The 13,302-nt window shown below is 37.9% G+C and overlaps 1 protein-coding gene across 1 annotated transcript; it reads right to left on the bottom strand.

The window, feature by feature from the left end:
* Positions 1-173: 173 nt before the first annotated feature.
* FH (fumarate hydratase) lies at positions 174-12,410 on the bottom strand (the record flags this gene model as incomplete). Its single annotated transcript, XM_008939009.1, has 9 exons — positions 174-318; positions 892-1,045; positions 2,651-2,778; positions 3,903-4,106; positions 5,925-6,090; positions 7,484-7,666; positions 8,625-8,801; positions 11,392-11,502; positions 12,276-12,410. Coding segments are annotated over 9 exons (1,401 nt in total), but the record flags the coding sequence as incomplete, so codon positions are not given.
* Positions 12,411-13,302: the final 892 nt, after the last annotated feature.

Genomic DNA, 13,302 nt, shown 5'->3' with positions numbered 1-13,302 from the left:
GGAACTGCCGCCCGGGGCCTCCCCGCGCCCGGCCCGGCCTTAGCGCCGCCTTCCCGGCAAGACCGTTTCACCTCATCTGTCCGAAAGTAATGCCGCGTGAAACAACAGCACACGCAGTGGTTCTCCTTTATTGATTTATTTTATGCTAAGAACACTGCTTTCTTCTGTACGGAAGCTACTGAGGACCCAACATGTCTTTAGGCTTCACCCACTGATCGAACTGGTCTGACGTAAGGAACCCCAGCTTTATAGCAGCTTCTTTTAAAGTCGTCCCTTCTTTGTGGGCCGTTTTGGCAATCTTGGCTGCTTTATCATACCCTGTAACAAAACAAAACGGGACAAGTTTCGCATTTGCAGTTTCAGAAGATTTGGTAAGAGGTGAGAAACAAGCCAGATGCTTGGCCCTTGCAGAATTTCCTAGACGTTGCTATGAGTGCTGAACTCAGTCTGCAGTCAATGCACACACCAGATGTCCACTCCAGCTCCTTCCTTAAAGTGAAAGCAAATGCTGTTACTCTGGTCTTAACGCATTTAGATCAAAGTTTTATGTGACTTTCCCCTTTAAAAAAAAAAAAAAAGTCTCATTGTAATATTTCACTTTTCGCTATTAGCACTCAAATGAAGATGATGATTACACAAATTCTCCCAATCTCCTTTTTTTTCTGACTCTTGACACAATTGTTTTTATAATGCACTGGTATGGCTACTGCAAGGACACATCTTTTTCACCTGAAATACTAAACTGGTGATGTTAAAGTCAATTAACTTTTGGCCTGAGCCATGAATTGGTTTCTTAGTCATCATTACAATACAAATAATGTCTGCAAAATAAGGTTACCACAAAATGTTTCAGTATAGTGTTTTCAGAAATCTCCTGAATTTTAAACCTACCTATATGTGGGTTCAGGGCTGTTACCAACATCAGAGATTCACTCATTAGTTTGTTGATCCTGTCGGTATTGGCTTGGATTCCAACTACGCAGTTGTCAGTAAAAGAAACACAAACATCTCCAAGAAGTCTTGCAGAGTTTAAAACATTTTTAATCTAACAAGAGAAGAAATACCATCTATTACATTCAGGCATTAAAAGTTGGAGAGTCTGGCACATTAGTTCATAACCAGTGCCCCCCATTGCAATATGAACTTCTTTAATGGACTCTTTGTAGAAAAGGAGTAGAGGGAAGAGTTCACCCTCCTCCTTCAGCAGGGTACATTTTCAGGTGTCTAGCTCAGCCACTCCTGTTTAAAGGAACTTGTGAGAAGCATTCAGCAGCAGAACTCCTCTTGAATAAAGACAACCACAGTTAAGTATAATAATTTTGTTACAGCAGAAGTTCACAAGTAACCAAGTAAAAAAATACATGAAGTCATTTGATTCATTGCCATTTCCCCCCTCGGGTACCAGTCAAGAGAAAACACCTAAAAACATAAAGTACAATAATGTCTGGCACTAGTCCTCTCCTTTGACAATCTGTAACATGCCATTCTTCTTTCTTCTGGAGAAGTGTCTGTTTCTGAAAAATTTATATTCTGATACCTACATCTCCTGGCTGTTGATTATGATTTTTTTTTTCCCTCTTCAAAACCAGATATTACATGCTCAGAAGAAATATGTTCAGATTGGTGGGAAAAAAACATTACCCTCAGCAGATGCAGTAAGGAAGAGACAAACACTGATTTTATAATCAAGTTTCAATTTTCTTTCAATCATTTCTAACTAAAATGCAGTCTTAGTCAGTATAGGCTGTGCAGAAAAATAATATAGCACATGCTGCTTCCTTTGTGCCTTAATTCTAACAACAAGAAAAAAATCAAAAAACTTTCCTTTTATTTCTATTTAGTATTAGCATCTTTTCTTCAAGTCAGCTTAATTCTTTTGAAACTATCATCCCTAGCCTAACCTCTGTGCTATTCCTTCAACATCCTATACATGGTTCTCCACAATCTTCTGATTTGATGCTTTTGTTTATATTCTTTTCCTCAATTTCTCCTCTGTTTATTTTTCCTTCTTGGTTTTGAGAAAAAAAAAAAGGCAGATAGCCCAAAGAAGAAATAAAGAACTATGACTTGGTGTGAAAAATCTAAATTTCTGTACAAGGTCATTTGTAATACTCAAGTAACTTTATTTTTTTTAATTAAATATACAGAAGCAGCAGTATGTATCTTGGTATATACTGCTTACACTGTAGAATGCAGACATTTTAGTTAAGGTCTAAGACTAATAATTTAAAATTTTGCATGACTCACCTGCCAAAAGCACTTCATCCTTTGGTATTAAGTAGTAACAGAAATTACTAACAGATAGTTACTACAGAAAAAAAAAAATCCTGATTTTTAGCTAAAATACAAAAAAAATATAGTCTCAGATTGTGTTCCTGTCTCCCTTTTGTCTTACACTGATGACAAGCATACACCATTAAGGTAAAAGCTTATCGGCATTAGATAGTTTCACATAAAAATGATTGCCAGTTCCTTGTCAAACTAACAATGACTTACCATACAAAAGAATAACATCTGTTCTTGCCTTTTATCAGCTTTTCTGTTGCTTGTACTGATCAAATATTCACTGAGAGTTTTCTCCCCACGAGTTACCTGATTGTACAAACAATGATTTCAGAAGACCTCCACATTTAAAACTTCATGAGCTTACCATCATGGGCTTGAACACATTCAGTTCAAAGTGTCCATTGCTACCTCCTACAGTAACAGCAACATGGTTTCCCATAACTTGGGCTGCCACCATGGTTACAGCTTCACATTGGGTAGGGTTCACTTTTCCTGGTTGTGGAAGGGAGAGAAAAATGTTACCAAAAAACAAAACCCAAAACCAAATGAAAACTCACAATCAAAAACCAGTAGTTTCCTTATTTACTAGATCACATTCAACAGATGTTTTGTAGGAGGTAACATGTCTTACACATCTGTATCTGTGCACCACAGAAAAGAATTAATTTCCATAAATGCTATCAAGTTGACAGTACTATTCCTGTAGCGCAGCGAGGGTTGTTGGAGCAGCTGTGGTTGCTTTAGCAGTCTACCAAGACTTTGAGAGCTGGACCAAATGAGCATGAGCTAAGCAGCTCTTAATTACCACAGTTCTTAGCAGTCAAAAAATTATGACCTGTCTTTACTCCTGCAAGTAAGCATTTCTGGTAAATCACTACCAGATCTCAGTCAACTGAAAAAAAAAAGTATTAATAATGTTAGAATCACCTGGTAATTAATACACTATGTTTACTTTGTCAGAAATAATAAATAAATAAATAAACAGATAAGTAAATAAATAAATAAACTGGAGTGTCCTCCAAGTTTTATGGTTGATTTCACTTCTAGAAATAATCCTAAGAATATTATCTTCTTTTTTTAAGCCAAATATGCTCACAACCTCAGGATAACTTTGGATATAACAATATCCATATATAAACACCTTTTTAGGAGAGGCAAATAATGATTACTAATATAATTCATTCCTTTCTTATCCTCCCATACAACTGTGTCATTGCAGAAGGGAAAATGTCAGTACCTAACACTAACCATGCTAGGAAGTAATGACAGAAGGCAATTTACGCCAAGATATTGCTACAATTCACAGATTAGATGATTTAAAGCTTGTTTCATAAAAGCCTTACTTAAAAATTGTAGAGATCTTGCAATCCCAGAAGACTTTGAGCAGTATGCCTGTATTGATAAAGTCATATATTTAAAGACAGTACTTTCCCCTACATCCATCACACAGCTATGCAAGATTTTTGTGAGCACAGATTTTAGTGAAATATGACAGAAGATAAAAACTGACAAAAATGTTGAATCATGGACTTAATGACTGTGTGTGGCTGTGGCTGGTAAATCCCTGTGAAGAGTCAGTGGTCCAGAACAGAAGCAGCAGGGGTCTTCCTCTGTACCTGGCATGATGCTGCTTCCCGGTTCGTTCTCGGGCAGGATGAGCTCCCCGAGCCCCGAGCGTGGCCCCGAGCCCAGGAAGCGAATGTCGTTGGCGATCTTCATCAGGCTGCAGGCCACGGTGTTCATGGCACCACTCAGCTCCACCAGGGCGTCGTGAGCCGCCAGCGCCTCGAACTTGTTGGGGGCCGTGACGAAAGGCAAACCTACGGGGGGACAAACAGCAAACCACTGAGGCACTGCCTTGCAGACGTAAACCAGGTACTCAAACACACATTCAGCTTAATTTAAAAAAGATCACTAGCACTGTAAGACCACCTTTCCTCTCTAGTCCTTGTCTCACAAACTTATTTCTTAAATAGGTTAAATTCAATATAAAAGATACAACAAAAGTCATTAAAATACAGAAGAATGTGAAGTTGAGTCTACCCACTACAAAAGTACCAATTTCAAGCTTTCATACTGTGTTGCATACTAAGCATTGCTTACTAAGCACCACAGTATTTTGTGAATGACAACCATCTCCTACAAGATAGCCCAAACTTATGTAATTCTTCCATTAAATCAAATTAGATTCTTTAGATTGTCAATTCCTGTGATGCTTTCTCTCAGTTATGCAAACAGAGATTTCTGCAGTGCCATGCAGACATTAGGATAAATAAAAAGTAATCGCAGTGGAATTAGCTACTTAAGAAAGAGAAAAAAAAAAGATGCATCCAAGCATCAGCACTGGAAGGAACAACAAACCAGACAGAACGTGGGAGGGCTGAGTCAGCCTCAAGGATTCCTGAAGCTGCCGCCAACAGCAAGAGCACAGGAGTGATGGAAGCACCAGCTCAGTTTACGTTAGTTAAACGCCCGAGATTTAAGGCTAGGTTCTGTAACAAAAAAACACTTCTGCAGGGCTTTGCCCTGGAAGAAAAGCCTCAGCAGAACTTGATTAGTGGTAATGTACGTGGCTAAGGATGTGTTCAGGAATGCTGACTGCAGGCTGGACTTCTGCCCCACAAGGCTACTGGTCTGGGCTTACACGGCCATTTCAAACATGAGGAGCATGACACCATTTGCTAGAGAAAACAGCAGAATTCCTACTGTTTTGCAGTTCTGCTAAACACCAAAACCCACCCACTTTGCAAGCTGCCTTCTCAGTTGCAGAAAATTCAAAAAATTCCAAAATTTCCTTTTTGCCCTTGCTAATAAACTTCCCCTATCAGAACAAGTGGAACTTCTGCAGTCTGCCCTACCTGTTTAAACTCGTATAGCCTGCCCATGTGGAACACCTAACAAGCATTAAGGGGGGAGGACTTCCTCACACCACCAATGGCTTCTTTAAGCTCCAAAACAAGCCCTGTACTGCTTTTCAGCAGCTATGGCTTATGACAAGTTACTTCCTTCTCAGGGTAGAAGGAAGTCTTGATCCTCTACAAGACAGTGAATAACAGATCCATTAAAAGAAAATCCTGTTGATAAGGAGTTTCAGATAGTAAATCAAATTTAAATGACATGTACACGTCCATTTTGGAGGCATTTAAAAAACTGATGCTGTGACACAGAAGATCTTGTTTACAGACAAAAAAAATCAATGGCTCTGTAAATTAAGTTTTAAGATTATAAATACAGTATAAAAAAAAACTCAGACAGCTTTTACTCTTCCATGTGAAAAAATGTAATGGCTTTGGGTGGGTGTTTTCCCTTCTTTTGTTCCAAGTCGCTGTAGATCTAGAGAGCCAGAGGAGCAAAGATGAATACAGAAGCATTACAGCTGGGCTAATAATAGAAGGCTGAAACTGTATCCATCTCCAACAAGCCTTGCTAAGAAAAAACAGTAATTTCAGTCACTTTCAATGCCCTGAGTATGATTATAAAAATACACTGCATGTAAAATCCTAAGCATAAGCATATAGCACACGGCATTAACAGAGTTTCATGTTAAAATACAAATAGCGTTTGAGCTTATGAGAATTATGGAAACCGAAACCTTTCCTATACTGCTTTACTGGTAACTCTGAAATATCGTTCCTCACCCGTCAGTTCAGCCACTTTAGCAGCAACTTTCTCAGCAAAGCCAATTCTGGTGTTTAATCCTGTACCAACTGCGGTGCCACCAGCCGCCAGCTGATACACTCTTGGCATGGTTGACTCAATCCTAGCCACACCGTATTTAATTTGTTGCACATAGCCACTAAATTCCTTTGAAAGAAAGGAGGACAAAACAAAGGAACAAAGACAACAACCATGAATAAGCATCTAGAATTATTGAGATTTTTAACGTGATTGGACTAATTTCTTTAAATATATGAAGGCACCACATTTCACAGAGAAGCCAAATCTTAGCATGTTTTCATTAAGAGGCAAAATTTACAATATTAGAATGTTGCTCTCACAGTGAGAACAATTGCACATAAACCCAACCTGCATGTAAAATAAATAAATGAATAAATATATTCACATTGCATTTTTTTCTTGCCTTTTACAGAACCGTAGGATAGTTCGGGTTGGAAGGGACCTTTAAAGGTCATCTAGTCCAACAGCCCCTGCAGTGAGCAGGGATCTTCAACTAGATCACGTTGCTCAGAACCCCATCCAACCTGACTTTGAATGTTTCCAGTGATGGGGCTTCTACCACTTCGCTGGGCAACCTCTTCTAGTGTTTCACCACCCTCACTGTGAGAAATGTCTTCCTTCTCCCTAGTCTACATCTACCCTCTTTCAGTTTAAAACAATTACCCTTTGTCCTGTTGCAATGGCCCTTCTAAAAAGATTGTTCCCATCTCCCTTACAGGCCCCCTTGAAGCACTGAAAAGCGACAGTAAGGTCTCCCCAGAGCCCTCTGTTCTACAGGCTGACAACCCCAACCCTTGTCCTCAACCCTCCTCAGTTGTGCACTTGGCAGGATCTGAATGCAAAATAAATCATCTCTCAGATTAAATTAATGTTCTCAAGGTACAATCAGAAAAATGGATCCTGGTTTTTCTCACTAAATTTTAGTTAGAAAAAAACCCACCTGTGCATTCTTGGAAAAATACCACGAATTTTACATGGATTTTTATCAGTTCAGTTGAAATTAATTCATTACCAGATTACATTAATATAACCCATTCTTGACAACATGATAACAGATTTGCTATCATATAAACATATATATACACACACAAGATCATACATTGAAGATTTTCATTCAAAATACTTAGCAGCCTTATGTGTTGGCAGAACCTCATCTATCTGAGTTTACAGATTACAAACTAACTACCTTCTTCCAACGTCAGTGTAATAGAAGTATCACATCATGTTATTTGGTAATGGATCATGGCTGTAAAATAATTTATATTTTACTACTGTTAGAAGTAAAACATACACGGAAAAAATTAAGTTAATTTATGATGCAATAATTAGAGTACAGCACCCAGCAAACTCCAACAAATACGAAAACACTCCAGATGAGATTCATCCAGTTTCCTATTACTTCTCTTAAGGTATCAGCTTAATTTAGGCCTCCTCAAGTTTGTCTTGGATTCCTCCAATATATTTAGAAGAATTTTCCAAACAAACACATAATTTTTTTTTTTTTTTTTTTTTTTTTTACCTGTCCAAGGGTAAGTGGAACAGCATCTTGTGTATGAGTGCGCCCGATTTTTATGATTTGGGAAAACTCTTTGGATTTCGCCTCAAGTGCATTCTGTAGCTTCTTTAGTCCAGGTAACAACACTTCATGCACCTCCTGGGCAGCAGCAATGTGCATTGCCGTTGGGAAAGTGTCATTTGAACTCTGGGAAGGAAGTTCCAAGAAATTTATTTACAAGCTTTTCTCACCATTGCTTCTGTAGGATGTACATGTAGGGCTTTATTCTCTTTATTTTGTAAAGAAGAAACTAAACTAAGAGTAAGCAGCTTATCATTGTTCCACAAGGAAATCTGCAGGAATAATCAAAACTTCCAAATTTTAGTCCAGCACCTTATCAATAAAATCAACTTTTTATCACTCTACCCACAGGAAGTTAAATTGAGTGGATTGTTCACAGCAACACCGGGACAACAATAACAAAACAATTACTATAATAGTTATGAGAGATGGGTAGCAAACTGATGATGATTTTAAAGGGACTGCAGGTGACTTTGAAAGACCTATGTGTTGTTTTGATAATGTTAAATCCACAGTTCCCAAGACACTGAGTAAGCACGAAGGATCAGGAAGGGATACAACCAAGTCAGTGGCTTAAACTTCAGCTAATTTGAGGGAAATATTAAGAGTGAAGTATAATAAAAATGTCTAACATGGTCCTTGGGGGAAAAAAAAAATAAATGGATGTTTCATTTGCCAGTTACAGGAGTTCAACCACTTTACTATTCTTTCTACATGCTTTATGCAATGTGTTACTGAGATAATAGTTACAAGTATCCAACTTTTAGAGCCTGGATCTATATTTAACTTCTTTAAGACTGGAGTCGCAGTGGTTGTCACAAGGCCACCTCTACCTACTACACTATGTAGAAATTATCTGTCATGAATGAGTTCAAAGTTTTTAATTAGGAAGCTCACACTGTCACTGACAAAAACTTTGAAGTTCATTTAAACTGAATAACAGAAAATTACTGCTAAAGGTGTACAGCAGCCTCCTTTAAAAAAAAAAATCTAAACTGTGGCTATAACAGAATACAAAATTCACAATTCAAAAAAAAGCCAACAACTTTTGATATTAAAAGAAGTATAATACAAGTGTAATGACCTGGCTTTTGTTAACGTGATCATTCGGATGCACTGGGCTTTTGCTCCCCAGTTTGCCCCCCATTATCTCAATGGCTCTATTGCTGATCACTTCATTGACATTCATATTGGTTTGAGTTCCAGATCCAGTCTGCCACACCACCAATGGAAAGTGATCATTTAACTTTCCTTCAGTCACCTATAACGGAAAGAGAGAAAAGCTGTTTGATTGGAACAAAAAGAAATAAAAAGCATACACCTGAGCATTTTATAGCTATGACTAAAGTCGTGTTCTCCCTTGCATTTGTAAATCTACATATAACAATTGTGAATCTGTACCAGAATAATTAAGAGTTTGACATAATACCACATAATAAAAGGGAAAAAAACTTCTGCTATGCTTTTTGAAGATGATGAATTCTGAAATACATAGAAATATATAATTTGATTTCATGTTCTGCAGTCATAGGAAAGACTTTTAAAAGGTGTTTTAGGTCCTATCTTCTCTTTCGCAAACAACGCAGATGGTTTTGTAAGTCAAAAAACATCATCCTCTTCCCAAATGTTAAAGCAATTTTGATTCTATAAACCTCCAGGGTAGGACTAGAGGTAGTACATGCTCGTTCTCCCTTCCACAGTTACTTGCTCAGATTAGTAAGATCTCTCAGGCAAGTGAAATGTCTTGAGTAGCTTCTCAATCAGGGCACATAAGGTGCTTCAGGGCACTGATTCACTGTTGAGTGTCTCCTTCAGTTATGACCACCCTTTGGGTGTCAGAAATGTCAGCTTTCAGACAGTGCTTATCTGTTTACAAACCCCTCACCAGAGCATTGCTTTCTCCTAGGAAATCAAGCTCAATAGCTGCATAGCTTCTTCACAAACACAACTACACAACAATTTGAATTCAAGGCATTCCGAGTCCATTCTTTATGGGAAACAGTCTCCCAGAAGAGATGTTTTGCCCAAAGATCATCTGTCATGCACATGCAGTACATGATATTTGTATAACTGGACTCTGAAATTTCTCAAGACATAAAATTCTTACAGGGAAGTTCCAGACATCTTACACCTGTAGACATTAGATTTGGCATCAACAAAAGGAGCTGGCAGATGGTTGCTGGTATCAAACACCTTCTGCCTGTACACATTTTGCCCAGTACTGCCCCAGACCTACCTGGCTTTAAACTGAGAAGTGCCTAAAAAGGACTTGTGACTGTCTTTTACTGCACCTCAACTGGAACCATGTTAAACAAGTACAAGAACCATGTGGATTTAAGAAGATTCATATGTATGGGCTTGCTGATTACCCACAGGAGCAAGGTGCTGATCAGGCAGAAATGGCTACACCAACTTACATCCTCAGTAGGCACTGACAACTACCATCTCAAATCAACACAGAACAACAGGTACAAATACTCTCCCCTGTTTGATCTACATTTTTTGGAGCCTGATGAACCTGATATGCATTTAGAGATTTTTCTAAATGTGTTTGTGATAGTATCAAAATCTGTGCTCAGAAGTATCACCTCCATGCACATTAGACTCAGGAAGTTGAGCATGCAAAGGAAATTATCTGCTGTCACAACTCTGAGGCCAGACAGCTATCTCCAGATTATCAGGATACATCAGTCCTCCTGGAATCATGCTTTTCAGGAAAGAACCTTACGTAATTCTCATCTCATACAGGGGTAAAGTTCCCACCTTCAAGAGTAGCTTGATTCCTTGGTGTATCTCTTTCTTCTTCAGTTATATTAGAAAATTATTTTGGAGATAAAGGTAAAAGGAAAGGATAGCACTGCAGGGGTGTTTTTAAAACAAAACAAATAAAAGCCCCAAATAACTTTCAGAACACATTAATTTAAACTAAGCAGCATTTAGCCACTGAAACATCTGATGCACCTTTAACCAGGAGAACCCTAGAAGTCACAAGAAAAGACTAGACAGATTCTGGAGTTCTCCAGAGCTCTCGGGACTTATGGTGCTACAACTGGTAGAAAAAGGATAAGGCCTTCTGCAAATACATAAATATTCTGAAGCTAGTCAGAACAAGAAAGCTCTGTAAAACATGAAAGTAAAAATGCTTCTAGATAAATATATCTGTTGATGCACACAACAATAATACACGTGGCATTACCATACCTCAAATAATGGTCATTCACAACTCTGTGCACTTGGGTGGCATTTATCCTGAGAAAGAGGAGATGCCTCCATGTGTCACATCGTGTCCTCTTTAGCTATAAAAGTGATACTTAAAAAGCACGGATTCACTAGTAAGCTTAAGTATGAAGAGGAATTAAGAGTAACAAATAAACTTTTCAGAGTGCAGATGGCCTGCACGTTACCAAGATGCAATTGCTTAAGAGACTGAAGACTTCCAAAATGAAAATTCTTTGCTGGGCATGTCAGACTTCACGTTACCTGAATGAAGAGATTCCACTCCCTTCCGTTCCTCTCCCAGTTTTTTTTTTTAATACTGCTCATCTGCTAAGAGTCAATGCTATTCAAGTACTTAATAGTCTTAAGAAGGGAAAAGTTACATTGTTTTTATAACTTAAGGATCAAAATCTACTTGAGTATTCTTACATTTTTATAAATGTGAGAAGTAAAATAGTAAAACATTTTATTAAATAAAAGTTTTTTCAATTTGAAAAAAAACAAATTACTAATGACAAATGCCATCCTTTAACAATTTCAGACATGCAACAGGTCTTCCTCAGCCCCAAACTTCCTATGAAAAGCTTAACAACAATACAATGATACATCTAATATTTTGAGCAGTTTGATCCTACCTCATTTGCTGCCTTTACTATAGCATTAGCAATCTTGGGGTCGAGACCATAATCTTGATTTACTTCAGCAGCTGCTCTCTTCAAGATGCCAAAAGCCCTTATAACTTGAAGCTGAGACACAAGGATAACTTTAAATACATAATTTCTTCCCTCCGACCCCCCCACCCCTCCCTGCCAAAGGATATTTTAGGAACGTATAACCGAGGTCTAGTTATAAACAAAAACTCTTTCTGAACTTAAATCCAGTAGTAGTTCATCAACCAAACCAAAGAGCAATCAGGTCATATGACCTGTGCTCCCATTAACAGTAACACTTATCCAAGCAGCACAGAAAGCAGTACACAGCTCATCCTTTCTTTGTGAGTCCTTGCTTCGTGTAGTGAAACAGATTACATGCATTAAAATAATCAGGAATGAAGAACTGGCTCTATTTCTAAAATAGTGTTTTTGAGGACAAAGTGGCATCTTTCAGTACATGGAAAGCCAGTGTGTGACAGAACATGTGCACACTAACACTCTATGCACAACTTCACATGAAAAAGGAACTTCGTGCCAACTCTTGCTACACTAAAAATCTTAAGTGACAAACTACATAATGCTATAGCAAACAAACTATTCCATTCTGTCTTTTGCCTTTGGAAAAATGAAAGATAGATTTTTATTCATCCTGGTTATTAAAAAAAATAGGCAACACTGTAAAATAATTATTGAAAAGCAACATTGAATTTATTTAAATGAAACAAAAAATATTTCTAACACTGGAATTTCTACCTTTAAGTGAAATTGAAAATTGCTCATATTTCCAGCAAAAGTCTAAAAATAAGGTATTCACTTTCACATGGAAAACTTACTTAAAGAAATGAACACAGCTCTAAATTACTTACTGGCATTCTTTCTGAAGCACCTCCAATCTTGAAGTTCATTGTTGATCTTACTGTCTGGGCACCATAGTATTTGTCGCTTGGGACCTTGAGTTCACCAAAGGTATCATATTCTATCCTAAAAGCCTCTTGAGTGGACTATGGAAAAAAAAAATTCAAACATTGGTAAAGAGCACATCCTTTTTGAATGCAGACAGTTAAGAAAAAAATGTGTAAGAAAGGGGGAAAACAGAAAACAGAGAGATGCAACTAGTCGTAAGTATTTTTCTAAGTGTATCTTCAAAGTTAAGACAGTTTTCTATTGTGTCTCACTAAAACGCCACCACTACTAACATTGCTTAGCCCAGCAGACCCACTGGCAGCACTGCAAGACCTAAGACCTCGGCTGCCTGTGAGGCAGTGACATGAAACATACAGTGCTATCAAACACATCATCCTGACAAAAGACTCAGCTTCTGATTTTTCAGTAGTTAGTAACGTATCTTAGAATTTACAGAATTGGTGTTTTGTTGGAACCAAGCTGAAGGACTAGTAGGGTAAGAATTCAGGCAGTATCTGCCCTGTCAGCAGACCCATAACACAATCCCTATTTGAAATCCACACTACACCTGAGACAGGAAAACCCTGGAAGGGAGCAACTGACTAATCCAGTACCAAGTTACTGACAGTTCATGATGTTCTTAAGCCTGACAAACCAGGAACAAGGTTGTTCAAGCTGCGCAACACAAGAAGCTGCATCTAGAGACATTTTATTCAATATTTATGTAAGGCACAATTATCTAACACAGCCAGAGGTAAATTCATTTCAGCTGACATACACCAACTAAAAATTAATTTTTTACTTTTTGTGAAACAGTCCATTCATTTGTGACAATGTGATTGCATTCACATGCAGCTTGACAATTTTCTGCAAGAAAGGTGTTCATCCTTCCTCAGAAAAGATCCCCTTCTTGCAGAGTCTTCAGGAAGAGGACGGAGTGTTTTTTTAATTCTTAATCTTTTTAATTCTTAGATGGAGTAGAACAATTCC

Source organism: Merops nubicus, unplaced genomic scaffold (genome assembly GCF_000691845.1).
Source record: "Merops nubicus isolate BGI_N331 unplaced genomic scaffold, ASM69184v1 scaffold49894, whole genome shotgun sequence".
Taxonomy (NCBI): Eukaryota; Metazoa; Chordata; class Aves; order Coraciiformes; family Meropidae; genus Merops; species Merops nubicus.
The sequence above is the reverse complement of the archived record's forward strand: the minus strand, read 5'-3'. Positions and strand labels throughout refer to the sequence as shown.